This window comes from Sinocyclocheilus grahami, unplaced genomic scaffold (assembly GCF_001515645.1).
Source record: "Sinocyclocheilus grahami isolate Dianchi unplaced genomic scaffold, SAMN03320097.WGS_v1.1 scaffold888.1, whole genome shotgun sequence".
NCBI lineage: Eukaryota > Metazoa > Chordata > Actinopteri > Cypriniformes > Cyprinidae > Sinocyclocheilus > Sinocyclocheilus grahami.
Window position 1 is genome coordinate 245,465 of NW_015506067.1, and position 12,496 is coordinate 257,960.

General features: G+C 39.1%; 1 protein-coding gene across 1 annotated transcript in view; it reads right to left on the reverse strand.

Moving 5' to 3' along the window:
* LOC107563763 (trinucleotide repeat-containing gene 6B protein-like) overlaps positions 1 to 12,496 on the reverse strand; it is a 39,567-nt gene that overhangs the window by 2,724 nt on the left and 24,347 nt on the right. The window contains exons 10-16 of the mRNA XM_016248705.1: positions 11,379 to 11,510; positions 10,637 to 10,759; positions 9,975 to 10,070; positions 4,319 to 4,526; positions 2,689 to 2,778; positions 2,390 to 2,596; positions 1,269 to 1,333 (exon numbers count right to left, since the gene is read on the reverse strand). Of these exons, the coding sequence (XP_016104191.1) occupies positions 1,269 to 1,333; positions 2,390 to 2,596; positions 2,689 to 2,778; positions 4,319 to 4,526; positions 9,975 to 10,070; positions 10,637 to 10,759; positions 11,379 to 11,510 (921 nt within the window). The remainder of the gene's footprint in view (positions 1 to 1,268; positions 1,334 to 2,389; positions 2,597 to 2,688; positions 2,779 to 4,318; positions 4,527 to 9,974; positions 10,071 to 10,636; positions 10,760 to 11,378; positions 11,511 to 12,496) is intronic.

The window sequence follows — 12,496 nt, forward strand, 5'->3', positions numbered from 1 at the left end:
CGGCGAATATGCCGCCGATATGAATTTTTTTTTTACAGAACATATAATGCAGAGAAAATGCTTGAAATGGTGTAATTACTTAGTTTGTCCAGCAGAGCATGCTCCATTGTTTGCTACTGGCGACCTGGATGAAACGCTTTAAAGCTTAAGTCTACGGAAAACCATTGAAACTTTGAACGGCCATACCTCCGTAACGGTGTGGCGGATCCGCACCAAATTCGGGGGATCCCTTCAGCTCGAGGAACCCTCTCGAACGCGAATCGATTGTACGTCTCGAGGCCCTCTTTCGAATGAGACCACCCCCGCGTTGATAGCCCCGGGGTTCGGGAGTTACGGGCGGTTCAATTCGCGATCCGGCACCAACCGATCTAGCGATCCCGGGGGGCTACCAACGCGCGGAGGGTGGCGTTCGAGAGGGCTCCTCGAGCTGAAGGGATCCCCCGAATTTGGTGGAGATCTGCCGGCACGTTCGCGAGATAGGGACACCGGCCAACACTTTCACTTCAGTAAGGAGGTCTCTTGTTCAGGCAGCAGCATTCAAGCGTTGTCTTATTCGACCGTAAGTGCCCTGCGAAGTGGACTTCACATGATAGTCCGCCATGATTCCAGTTCCAAGGGAACGTACACGTTACATTCAAAGGGCATTAAAGTGCACAAGACGTGAATTTATATTTATTTACAGAGGTAAATTGTCACACTTCACACTTCTCTAGTAAGTTTCGTCTGTGTGTGAAGACAGTAGTGCAAATCCGTGAATGAATGTTCCAAAGTTAAATTAACTTCAACGGAATAAAGTTGAATGGAATTTAATTCAAGTTGAATAAACTTCAACTTTACTGTTCAGTGCATTGATGTCAGACTCATTTTGAATAAAGTTCGTTAAATTGTTAAATGCCCTGCCTCCATCATTACATATCTTTGTCACGTCATTATGTTTCATCACCCCATTTGAGTGATCATTGCAAAAAATGTTTATGTACTGTATATATATATATATTCTGTTTATGCATATACTGTATTCTATATATAGTACCAGTCAAATGTTTGGACACACGAATGGGAAAGTGTCCAAACTTTTGACTGGTACTGTACTATAATATACACAAAATATCGGCCGATATATATGGATATCGGCCTTTTTTTACTCCCAAATATCTGTATCGGTCCCAAAAAACCCATATCGGTCGGGCTCTAATTATTACTATTTACAAGAGACTTCTTTTAAAAACAGAATCTTTGAACAGTAGTGTGTGTGTATTTTTACACACCTGTGGCGTGAGGTTTCGCAGTAACAGCCATGATTTTCCCACGGAAGCTCCTCCATCGCTCCACTCTGAAGATCACGAGACATGAACAGGTTGATCTTCACAAACATCTGTTCCTCACATATGAGTTTGTAGTAGGGTTGTAACAATATACCGGTATGACGGTCTATCGTGGTTTGAACGTGCACGGTTATCATACCATAAAAATTTGCATATCTACGGCTTAAAAAAAAATAAAAATCGTACCCACGCATATGCAACTTATTTTCGCTTGGCTGCTTCACTCTGCATTCACTTGGCTGTTTACATGCACTTACAGCAGAGAAAATGGCAGAGACTGCAGTATGGGAATACTTCGGGGATATATATATATATATAAAAAAACAAAAACAAACAAACATGGGGTTGTCCTTGAGGACTGATCCAATTTGCAAAAAAATGTGGACGCAAAGTGGCTGCAAAAGCAAGCAATATATCCAACATGTTCGCTCATATTTGCGGACACCATCCCTGCGTGCAGATAAAGGCGTGTCTCTGAGTGACGCTGTTTTATCTACTACACACTGAAGTATGCATGACGCTAATGGTGTTTTCAGTGTCTACATAACCATGAACATCACCAGAGCTGCTCTGAGAGAAAAGCTAAATAAACATTTCCTAGTTTTATTTGCGAAAAACCATTGTCAAATACACTCTGAAACGTCAAAATAAAAGTTTTTTCAACTTGAAGGTATGAAATATATTATCATTGTACAACGTACTTAAAAGTTATAATAAAAACAATAATAATTAAGGTAGCATCGATCCGATACTCAGGATCGGTATCGGCTCCGATACTGGCATTGTCTGCCAGATTGGGTATCGGTCAGACGAACCGATCCAAATCCGATATTATGCTGGTACTATTCTGTGTTATTGTTAAGCCACACAAAAGCACAAACACATTATAAAGCACCATAAAGTCAAAGTCCAAGTGTTCTGAAGCTGTTCCATAGTTCAGTGTGAGGTACAGACGAATATTTAAGTCATTAAATTCAAGTTCACGTAAACTCTTCTCTCCGCTGCGGCTGTCTGTCATCCTCTATTCAGCATTCAAACTGCGGTACAACCCAAGTTTGCAGTACCTGCTTTAAAGGGCGACTCCGGGGGGCTGGCTCCGCCCCCCCAAGTCCTGGGCATCCAAGGCCCCTCCCCCGACCAGGGCTGCTTCTGACTGGAGAGACCCGGAGGGGGGCGGGGCAGGTGAGAAGGGTTCCGATTGGTCCGCCATGATTTGCCGTGTCCAATGGGCTCCGGAGGCCAACTAGACTTCAGCTCGGAGTATTTAGCTGGAAACGTTAAGAGGTGAGGCTTGCAATTCAAACGACTTAAAAACCTTTGTGCATTTTCATTAAAACCTTAATTAGTATATTTAAGTAAGCATTACCGTGTGCAGTGAGGGGCATTTCTGAGGCACTGTACGGCCAGGCACCAGGTGAAGGCTTACAGGTGTTCAGAGAGTTTGACCCTGATCACAGACAGACAGACAGACTGTCAAACACGGTTACATTTTTCAAGTATGCATAGCAAAACCATTTTCTAAGGCCTCTGAAAAAATAAAAATAAATAACTGTTGTTCACAATCTACTACATGCCTTCTGTCACCTGATTGACAGTTAATGCTTTTTTTTTTATCAAGTAAAAACTCTTTTAGTGTAATTGTACAAACTTTGCTGTCAAATCTTTACTGATTTTTATCAAGTAAACATCAGAATAACTTTAGTAATATTTCCATATGAACACTTGCTGGACTGAAGCAGCTCGGCTTTACTCGATTCTCCAATCATTTGTTTGGCAAATTTCATCTCAAATCTGATCATCAAGATCTTTTGAGGAGCGTTTGTTTTCCAGAAGCTTTACTTTCACTGTTCCTCAATGGAGGAAAGATCTTCCCAAGCCTCCAAAAACATCTCACATCTTCAGTGGAACGTTTAATTTCTTCATCTCTCAATCATCATTGCATTATATGTCTGGATCATTTAAATCTCATCTTACTAACATATTACTGGAGATATATAGAGTGACGACTGATATTTATATAATTTCATGTAAGTATCTGCTATACTGTTATAAAGATCTCATTGATTTACATTACAAGAGTTTCATCATATAAATATCAGCACATACTGCATATTTTTGCTTAAATTGTATCTGAATAAAACAGAGCTGTTTTTTTCCCCTCCATATTCTCACTATATCAGACTATACGAGCCATAAAAGCCCGATCAAATAAATATATATATATATATTAAAAAAAACACTTATACAAACTTTAATACTTTGTCTAAAGTTTCAATAAATTGCTCCAATTCTAAACATTTTATTTCTCTATAATTTGTATATGTCAGGCTTTACATGGTTAAATTGTATATAAAATACTTTATTTTTATTACTTAAAAACCTGCATATATAATACATTAAAATTCTGTGTAAAATAACATTTAAATAATTAACAGAACTAAATTTTTTTTAAATATATATTAAACTCTGTAAAAGGCCTGGAAACAATCCTAAATTAGATTTTAATATTCAACTTCAAAATGTCTAATTCCTTTCAGTTTTCCATTAGTGGGGAAAACCTCAAACAAAATGTATTCAAGTAATTTCCATGAGTTCGGTTCATTAAACAATCAAATTGTATATAAGATTCATTAAAAATGAAGACAGATATTTTAATAAGTTGTGCTGGTGAACATCTAGTTTGTTCCTTCTCAAAACTAGTAAACATGACTCGTTACGTAAAGCAGTAAATCAGACAGGAACCGTGCGATACACATGTGACCAAGGGATGTAATGCTGCATTCTCCAGATCTGTTCCAATGAACAAACTCCTCTACACTTTGGAAGGTCTGAGGGTGAGTAAATTTCCAGAGGGAAAAAAAAAAAACTATACCTTTAATGAAAAATTTAAATAAAACCATTCCCTAATATAATTTAAATCAGCACATACCAATAAAACATGCTTTATAGTCCAAAATGTGTGATTTGTGTGTTTGAGGTGGTGACGTCCTCACCTGTGAAAGCTGCAGGAGTTTTGCTGTGCAGCTCAGATCCTCCCATGGTTGCATGCACTGGTCCATCAGGCTGTTTGTGGGCATTCATCCCCAGCGGATGGAGATGTGCGTCTGGGTGTTTGGGGACTTGTCCTCCCATGGGTGGCGGTGAGAGTTTAGGCCCACCAGCACCCTGCTGCTGCTGTAGGATTGCCATGATCCGCGCCAGCTACAAAGAATTCACACATTAGTGGAACAGACAGAAAATGTTCTTTCAACGCATTTGCATTCCAGTTAAAATATCTAAATATTTACTTTCAGAAGCAACACTGAATAAGATATTAAAACTTGTTTTCATAGATTTCATCTTGAATGTAGAGTTGTATTGACTTCTTTATTTACATAAAGTGTAAATCTGCCAGCATGCCAAGTAGAGAAAATCAATGAAAACAGGTCTTATTATCTTCAAAAGTATTCTTCAAGAATTTTTTGATATAAAAGAGTTTAAGTTATCAATCAACATAAAGCATGTAGTAGATTTGTGTGCAACAGTTTTGATCATGTGGATTATTTAAAAGTAGGGCCACCCTCGACTAAAGATTTTTTCTGGTCGACTAGTAGTCATTCATTTTATGCATTAGTCGACTAATCGCTATTTATTAATAAATCATTTAAATCATAATAAAAAGCCTTTAATTGCCTACATTGCTTAATAAGCACTCAAGCACACGCATAAAGCTTGCCACGGCACACCGGCAGAAGTATTGATTATGAATGCCAACTATATGGCTCCGCGTTATCTTCTGGGCAGAACTATTGTTCCAGCCACCAAAGACAGATTCACAAATAACCTGCCTGATTTATCTCAACTGCTCTGTGTTCCCATAAGTACACATGAACTAGACGAAATAACTAGCAACATGGGCACTATCTTCTATAATACATTAGAAGCTGTTGCCCCCATCAAATTGAAAAAAGGTTAGAGAAAAACGTACTGCGCCATGGTACAACAGTAATACCCATTCTCTCAAGAAAAAAACTTGTAGTCTTGAGCGCAAACGGAGAAAAACTATCTTGGAAGTTTTTAGAATTGCGTGGAAAAACAGTATGTCCAGCTATAGACAGGCTCTAAAAGCTGCCAGGGCCGAGCATATCCACAAACTCATAGAAAATAACCAAAACAATCAAAGGTTTTTATTTAGCACAGTGGCTAGATTAACAAATAACCAGACGCCACCCAATCTAAATATTCCCTCATCTAGACTGGACTATTGTAATGCACTGCTAGGTGGTTGTCCTGCATCTTCAATAAACAAGCTACAGGTAGTCCAAAATGCAGCAGCTAGAGTCCTTACCAGGTTAAGAAAATATGATCATATTACCCCAATTTTACAGTCTCTGCACTGGCTACTAGGGGTCGACCGATATGTGTTTTTCAAGGCTGATGCCGATACCGATTATTACAGCTCAAATAGACCGATAACCGATATTTTGAACCGATATACGTGTCTGGTGTAAAAATTAAAATTAATGTAAAAATTAAGAATAACAAGGGCTCTGGCAAAAACTGCCTTCCCTGGTGTTGGTTGAGTGTAGTACTTCCACAGTACACTCTTTATTTTAAAGAGTTAAACGCTTTATTTTTTGGCAAACAAAGGGTTTACCATTAAAATTAAAACATGGAAGAAATAGCGTATTGTGTGATTATTCTTTTAAACGAAAGTTGTAATAAATGTTGTAGTAGTCAGGGGTTATAGCAAAAAAATTAAAATATCTTTTGACTGAATTTTTCCTCAGCCAAACCCCATTCCTCAGCCATATCTGTCACACACCCAGTTTAAGAGCAGTGTTTTTCTTCTTGTAATCAAGAGCGCTTGTCCTCCTAATTTAAATAAATTAAGGAGCACCTTCTGATCAATAATCAAAAATTCTGATAAAAAATTTGCCTTCCTAATATGAGGTGAATTGATTTACAGGGGCATTTTCTTTTTACCTTTGCAATGGTATCATTTTCATCTGTAAAATTCAAAAATTTATGTTTATAAGCTTTTTAAAATGTATATTTAAAACAATATAATAAGAAGTAGAATAAGACAAATAAGTTACCAATCATGAAATTAGTATTAATGAAAGTATTAATTTGTACTACAGAGGTGGCACAAAAATAACACAAAAGTGGCTTGTAGGTACATTTTCAGACATTCAATGAGGCTCAGAGGTGGCATGAGTGCAATTAGGCCTACATTCATAAATTCATGTGGAGATTAATTTTTTTAATAAATTTTGAATACAGAAATATTAAATGATTTAAATAACTGCAATTATACCTAAAAATGAAACTGAAACCACCAGCAGGTGGCGGCAAATCATGGATTTTATCACTGAATTATTAATTCAGTTGATTCGTTTGAATGGCTAATTCATTCAGGAATGAAGCAGGTGACTGTCTTTATGAATGGGTAATCATGAATCACTAAATTCGTTCAAAAACGCACTTTCATTCATGAATGAAACACCGCTGTGTTTGCTTTTAGAAATGTGAAGCGGCTGAGCTGTTACTATATTTGGAACTATTTTCATTGATGAAATAGAGCAAAATCAGGCAGTACGTGTTTGTTGAACTGTTGTATTAAATCAATATCACATTTGCAAACTCCTTGAATAATTATTAAAACCTGTCAATCTCCTTATCGCGATCTGTGGGCGCACCGAAAATGAGAGTTCTCAAGACTCAAAAGTATGTGCAAATGATAAGTTCCTTCATCTGCCATCGCGTTATAAGCGGGACCTGCGGGAATGAGTATAATTATTATTAATAGCCGCAATCCAGCGCCTGAAATTCAAGACCTGCTCTGTATTCTCTGCTAATAACCCGACTGTGAATGATGCGAGCGGCGTTATGTTGTCAGTGAGAAGCTGCAGCCGTGGCAGGGAGGATTTTTGGTGTGCTGGTGTTCTGACAAATAATGCTACCTATCAGATTATGCTACCAACAAATCACCAGAACACCGGCAGAACAACAACAATGTGCTACATGTTTCTTTTCCCCTAATTTTTTCCAATTGACAAATTCGTCGTAGCGACGGAAAACGTTCATCCCCGAGTAGTATTATGTACATCATACTGCACCACAGTAATATATTTCTGATAATTTCATTAAGCTAACCCGAATTTATAGTTTGACGGGTTGCCATGAGGAACTTCTGTAGGTCTATGTAAATGATATGAAGATAGTTTTGAATGAAACTGTCATTCAAAAATGAAACTGTCAAATGCTCATGAAGTGACTCTTAGAGGGAGTCAGAGCAGTTCTGGAGATGTTGTTCATGTATTTATGTCCTCATGTAGTGATACGACAGAAGCTGAAATCACCGCGAGCGTTGCACACTTTGTATGTGTAGAAAACAAAACCGCTCGTCTGTGCCATTTACATACACTGAAACAAGCAGAACATGCTGGATTCATATTTAAATATTATTTTTGCGGCTTAATATTTACAGATACTAGTCCATATTGCGACTCTATTTAAGTGTACTGACCTACTTTTTGGTTAATTCATCCAAACTTTGACAAATTCCGTGACATTTCGCGTCATACAGTAAATTCCATTTATATGACTGGATTCCACGATTCCGTCCGCGTTTTCTGCATCACGGAAATCATAGATAATATTGAGGTGTTTTGCAACTTCAGTTTAACGTTAGTGGAATGGGATCTATTGCAACTTAAGCAATGTCTGCTGCTGCCTTACCTTTGAGAGATTAACAGACGCATGGATCACTGAAGCAGCTGCAGTCATCAAGCGCTTTCGGAGTAAGAGTGAATTCCACATTGATTGGTCGGACTCGTGACTCCCAACAAATCAGATGAGCGGTGGGCGGAGACTGCTTTAGGCCACAGAGTGGTGAGTTCTGACAGGCTGCATCAGAGCCAAATAGCGCGTTTCAAAATTAAGGTATTTTTTCAAGGCTGGCTACCTATTAAGTTCCGTATCAGTTACAAAATATTATTACTTACCTATAAGGCCCTTAATGGGTTAGCTCCTGCGTACCCAAATAGTCTTCTACCGCGCTACAATCCATCTAGCTCCCTAATGTCGCAAAACTCTGGACTTTTGGTAGTACCTAGGATAGCAAAGTCCACTAAAGGAGGTAGAGCTTTTTCGCATTTGGCTACCAAACTCTGGAATAGCCTTCCTGATAACGTTCGGGGTTCAGACACACTCTCTCTGTTTAAATCTAGATTAAAGACACATCTCTTTGGCCAAGCATTCAAATAATGCATCTCATAATCTTGTACTGCAGTTATATCAGATCAAATGCACATTATTATTCTTTAGTTTGGGTTAAACAAATCAATTTTGCTTGGTTGGAACAGCAGCTACGCTAATTATGTCTCTATTTGTTTCAGTCTGGATCCAGAACACCTGAGAAGAGATGATGCCAACCCCTCAGAGGACCTCAGGTGATGCCAACCCTGAAACAACATACAGAACTACCACATTTTGCTGTAAGTTTGAGTGCACCATATAATAATTGCTGTTAATAGTGTTCATCGTCTGTTTGATTACGTCTTTAATTGATTTCTGCCATATGTACATTAACTGACAGTCACCACTGATAAGCTACCACTAAATATTGTAGAAACTTAATTTGCTGTAAAGTTGCTTTGCAGCGATTTGTATCGTGAAAAGCTCTATACAAATAAACTTGAATTGAAAACTTGAATGTGTCAGGGAAAAACAGTAAAGAGGCTGCATTATCATTTAAATAATTCATTGATAAACTAGTGCTTTCTTTGTTTTCAGTTTAAGAGATGAACTCGGCGACACAGACTCGTAATTTCCGCAGTAGTGGATGCGCCTGTATGAATGTTTCATACAGATTACATAATTTGAGAATATTTGTTTTCCATTTGAATTGGTTAAATTGAAAGTAGACATTTCTCTCTCTATAGATATATTTTTAATGTCTGTGTAACCCAAGTGTACACAGAGTTTTGGAGTTTCGCGCTCAAGTTCACAGAGACCGAGACTGCAGAAAGTGCATCCTGTCTGCTTATATTATTTTACAAAAGCACAATGTTTTGTTGCTATTGTGAGTGCACACAATTAAACGTAGAGTCTTTACAGAATCGAAAGTTGTAATACTCTTATCTGTATGACCAAAAATGAGGGAATATTTTAAGAAACAGTGACCGCACCAGCGCTTCCATCTGTCGTGGCTGCAGTGAAACGCTACTGCAGCTTCCACATTCCGCACACACACTTGAATAGCACACATTTTCTAGGTTAACATTAGATTGAGTGGCCATGTAAAGTTGCTGCTACTTGCATATTACAGATGATAAGCCATATTTGAGGTTGATGTATGATAGGTGAGTGTTTGGATGTCCTGCCCGATGTACTGTATTAACCTACCACATAGACTAGCTGTTAACGATCTGCGTGACTTTGCTAATGTGGATTTTTATTTATTTATTTTTTCTGCGACCAAGCGACTAATAAAATTTTGGTCGACCAAGCCTCTTCTGGTCGACTAACCGTTAGTCACCTATCAGGGGGCAGCCCAATTTAAAAGCCTTAGAAATGTCTTTATCAAATTGATTCGGCACGCTTTACAGGGTTGAGTCAGTAGGGGGCACTGTAGTGCTAGTTGGTTGAGCGGTTATGCTGTACCTGCTGCGGGTCGAGCTGTTGTCTTACAGGAGGAGGAAACTTCCTCTGATTCAGAAACTGCTGCTGCTGTTGTTGTTGCAATAGGAGCTGACAGGCCTGAGATAGAGAATGTATATAAAACATTAAAACAACACCTTTTTTAAACGCCTTACGTTATATTTGAGGACTAAGGGCCAGATTTACTAACAGCTTGCACCAGCGCAAACCGTCTTTTGGCATTAAAATAGCACAGTCAGAATTTACTGAAGACGCGCAGTGAAGAACCAGTGCTGAAAAAACGTGGACAGTTATTTTTGCATCTGACCTTATCGAATACACATTTGTAGGAGTTTCCCTTTCAGACACAAAATTTATGGGAGGAGAGTATTAAAATGAATCCCGCAACGCGATTTACTAACGTTTGCGCTCGTCAAATTACTGGTATTTGCGGCATCATTTAATGCACAAAAAAGCATGTCTTAAAGCAGGCGTTAATTTGCGCTGCTCTTGGTAGATTGCGCTAGTCATTATGGAAATGATCTGGCTAAGTCGGTGTTCTTTAATGTGCGCATTGTTAGTAAATCACCTGCAGAATTTTCCCCTCCCATCGGTGGATTTATGGAATTGCGCTCTAACTCTACTTTGCCTTGTTTAGTAAATCTGGCCCTTAATGAGATACGTACTAGTTGAAACTGTTGCATGTGTGGATGAATGCCACCAAGCATGGCGATGTGTTGGGGGGAAAGCTGTGGAGGGAACATGCCTCCACTAGGTGGCGCCATTGGCTTTAGCATCGGCCCAGGAACCTGAAGAACGACAGAGGAACCATGATATGAGTGTGCACTAATGGCGCTTTTCCACTGCATGGTACGGCACGGTACGGTTCACTTTGGGGGGGTTTTCCACTGGGTACAGTACCTGGTACTTTTTTTCAGTACCACCTCGGTTGAGGTGCGAACCGTATCGTTGCCAAAACATGACGTGTAAACTCTGCTGATCACTGATTGGCCGGAGAGAATAGTCACTACCACTGAACTTTCGACACGAGACACAACAGACCCACTAGATTTAAATCAGCACACCCAGCGAAGGATCGAACGCAACTGTTTTGAACGAGCGCACCTTTTTTTAACAACCAAAAAATATTGTTGTCTGTTGAGGAAGTACAGACATTCCTCTCGTTGATAGCAGAGGAGCGGATCTAGCCAGAGCTTGATCGGGCGACGCGGAATGAAAAAAAATGTCAGGAGTCGTGGCAATAGAGGCGGCGCAACTATAACATGTGAATAATCCCACCCACTCTAAAGTGATACTAAACTGCAGTGGAAACGCAAACCGAGCTGTGCAGAGTTGTACCACGCAGTGGAAAAGCGCCATAAGCAGCATCCATTTATCCCAGTGTTAAATCCAAGAACACAAACTGACCTGAGGAGGCAGGAACTGGTGAGGCACTTGTGCTCGTATCCCAGGGGAAGGGTTTAAGGGGTGCACACCAGCCTGATGCATCCCTCTCAGTGGAGGAATCCCACCACCGCCAAACATACTATGACCTCCAACCTTCAAAACAACAGCAAAGAGGAGCAACAGTTAAAGCTTAGGGCTTTAAAAGGTTTTTAAATATCTAGCTATGAACTTTTACCCTTGTGACCTTGAATAAGGTACTTAACCAGCATAAAATGGAAGCTGCAATGGACTTCCATATGTTAAAGCACTTTCGAGTGAAACTGCTTATTAAATAAGACAAAAAACAGAACAGTATTTGATATTACCCCTCGTGAATAGGCCTGTCACAATAACTTGTTGTGCGGTATATTGCCCCAGAAATAATTGCGATAAGCAGTATTATTGTCATTTTAAAGACCATTTTATGCCACTGAGTATATAATCATAATGTAACAGCATAATAATGCAAGAAGGCCTACACACTAGGGCTGTGCGATATGTACAAAAAAAACCTATCGCGATTTCTTGATCAATTTTGCGATTTCGATTTTAATCACGATTTTGACACACACAGACATGCTTTACAGTCATAAACGCATTCAGTGTGAATTTGAAACATATTTCCAAAAGAAAACCAATTAGAGCTTTATCAAGAAGCTGTAACATGTCTCTAGAACAGACATAAGGCAAAATAATCACTAAGTAAAGGTGTAACAAAATGTCTCTAGAATAGACATATGTGGCAGGAAAAAAAAATCCCGTGTCCAGGGATTTTTTTTGCCATGCATTGGTCATAGAGCTCTTTGTGGCGTTGCCTCAGATGTTGAACTAGATTTGTTGCGCTAAGTTCACACGTACTCCGTCTGCAGTGCGTATACAGTATGCGGTGCAGAAGCAGCATGGACTCATTTTGCTTTCGCACAGGACGCGTTTGCAGTCCACTCCTGATCCACGGCTGTTTACCACAAACACAACATTTATCCAATATTTTGATTTCAAATCCAAACGTTGTTTCTGAAAATGCTTTTTCAGCATTGTGATTCTCTTTTATCACAGTACAGTAACACACTCTTTCATAGACATATTCACGTTTAAACTCA